The sequence below is a fragment of the Poecilia reticulata genome, linkage group LG19 (assembly GCF_000633615.1).
Source record: "Poecilia reticulata strain Guanapo linkage group LG19, Guppy_female_1.0+MT, whole genome shotgun sequence".
Lineage (NCBI taxonomy): Eukaryota > Metazoa > Chordata > Actinopteri > Cyprinodontiformes > Poeciliidae > Poecilia > Poecilia reticulata.
In genome coordinates this window covers 199,649-201,538 of record NC_024349.1, presented here as the reverse complement: position 1 = coordinate 201,538, position 1,890 = coordinate 199,649, and the positions used below count along the sequence as shown (strand labels likewise).

Below are 1,890 nucleotides of genomic sequence, written 5' to 3'. Positions count from 1 at the left end.
AGCTCCAGGGTTTCCCTGCTGCAGCAGGAAGCTGCTGAAGTCTAACGGCAGCGTTTTGCTCTCAGGTCGTCTGCAGCAGATGCTGCAGCCGATGGCCCTCCGCCCACGCTGGACGTCCAGCAGCCGGCTGCTGCAGRCGCGGTGAGTTGTGATGTCACTTCCTGAGCCTTTAAACGTCTCAGATTATCCTGCAGGTGGAAGGATGGGACGGGTTTTGATTATTTTATTCCCAGCCTTCACTTCCTGCTGGGACCAGTAAGGACCAGTTTGGGTCCATTCCATCCTGGTCATTCAGAATCTAAACGGTTTTGATTATGGCTGCAGCTAAAGATGATTTTAGTTTCCAATTAATCCATCAGTTATTCTGACAATAGTCTCATATCCTCAGGATTATTATTATCCTCATTAAAACTTAAATCTCGCCTGTAATTGATCAGTTTTCTTCTGAAACGTTCGATTGTTGAAATAATCAACTAATTTAGTCATTGATGGAAGAATTAAAGTCCAGATTGTTCTTGTGAAAAATCACAGAGCAGAAATGAAGCAAAACATTTAGAATTTAATGTAAAACTAATATTTAGTGTGTAAATCTGTTGGCCATTGATCGTCGTTTCCTGTTCAGTTAATCAATAATAATCCCAGATTATCCATAATCTGGATGGATGTTCAGATTTTCCTCCTCAGATGATCAAAGCTCTTCATCAAATGTTTATTTTTTAAAATTCATTTTTTCTAATTAAAGCGAATGAAAAACCTGCAGAACGTGTCAGATGAATGAGTGACTGTGTGGTTCTGGTTCTGACCCGTTTGGGTCAGTTTGCTGGAGTCACACATGCAGAAAGTGGCCATGAAATAAAAAGTAACTTTAACACAATAATAATTTGAGGTGAAGTGAGCAGCAGCTGGTCGTCTCCATCTTCAGATCATTTTCTGTTTTCACGTTTTAATACGTTTCAGTTTCTGTTTCTTTGGATGTTTATTTGTGTGTTTTTCATTTGGGGGCCTCCTGCGGCGCCCCCTGCAGGGCCGGCAGCGTCAGTCCTCTGTCATGGATGACATAGAGGAGTGGCTGAGCACCGACGTGGTGAGACGCATCACAGCTTTCAGTTTTCATCCTTTGCTTTTCTCTGCTGCTGGAAAATAAAACGACTCGTTTCTTTACTGCCTGAAGGAAACGATCCGAATAAAAACTGATCAACATGATGGATTAGATATCAGCTGTCAGGTTTACATGTTTGTTTCACACCAAATGAATTAAATTCATCAAAGACCTGAAATTATCAACATTTTCTTCTGATTTACAGCCATAAACTTTAAGTATTTAACTGGTTTTATGTGTCGAAGTCGATTATCAGCTGGAATCACTGGAGTTTTCTAAGGAAATCTGAAAAGTGTGGTGTGCATTTATGTTGAGCAGCTATGAGTAGCTGAGATTCTATAATTAGTGACTCAGAAGACTGATGGTAAAATGTCCCAGTAATTATTGAATATTGTTGTTTTGAGATCATTTTCAACTAATATAATCATAAAATAAATAAAGTGACTAAAACCAATAAATAAAGTCAAATCACAAAACTCTTCTTGGAAACATATTAATCATCAGAGTGGAAATTATTGAGTTCATTTTAATTTATTAAAATGTGATTTATAGATTTATTGCAGCCAACTTTGATATCAGTTACCGTATTTTCCGCACTATAAGGCGCAGCTTGAATGAAAGGAATATTTTAAAACTTTGTTCATATATAAGGCGCATAGAATAGACGCTCCAGTTTGGGTCGCCACCCGTCCCGTATTGAACCGATACGGGAGGCGATTTGTTCCGTTCTCTACTAATGTGGATGTGTAATAATAAAGAAATGGCCCCCAGTGCTTTATATAGTAGCTGCC

The 1,890-nt window shown here is 39.0% G+C and overlaps 1 protein-coding gene across 1 annotated transcript in view; it reads left to right on the top strand.

The window, feature by feature from the left end:
• The window catches only part of tom1l2b (target of myb1 like 2 membrane trafficking protein b), a gene marked incomplete at its 5' end in the record, with an annotated part of 13,203 nt that overhangs the window by 8,642 nt on the left and 2,671 nt on the right, over positions 1-1,890 (top strand). Inside the window, 2 exons of the mRNA XM_017310674.1 lie at positions 66-141; positions 1,025-1,106. Coding sequence (XP_017166163.1) covers positions 66-141; positions 1,025-1,106 — 158 coding nt within the window. The remainder of the gene's footprint in view (positions 1-65; positions 142-1,024; positions 1,107-1,890) is intronic.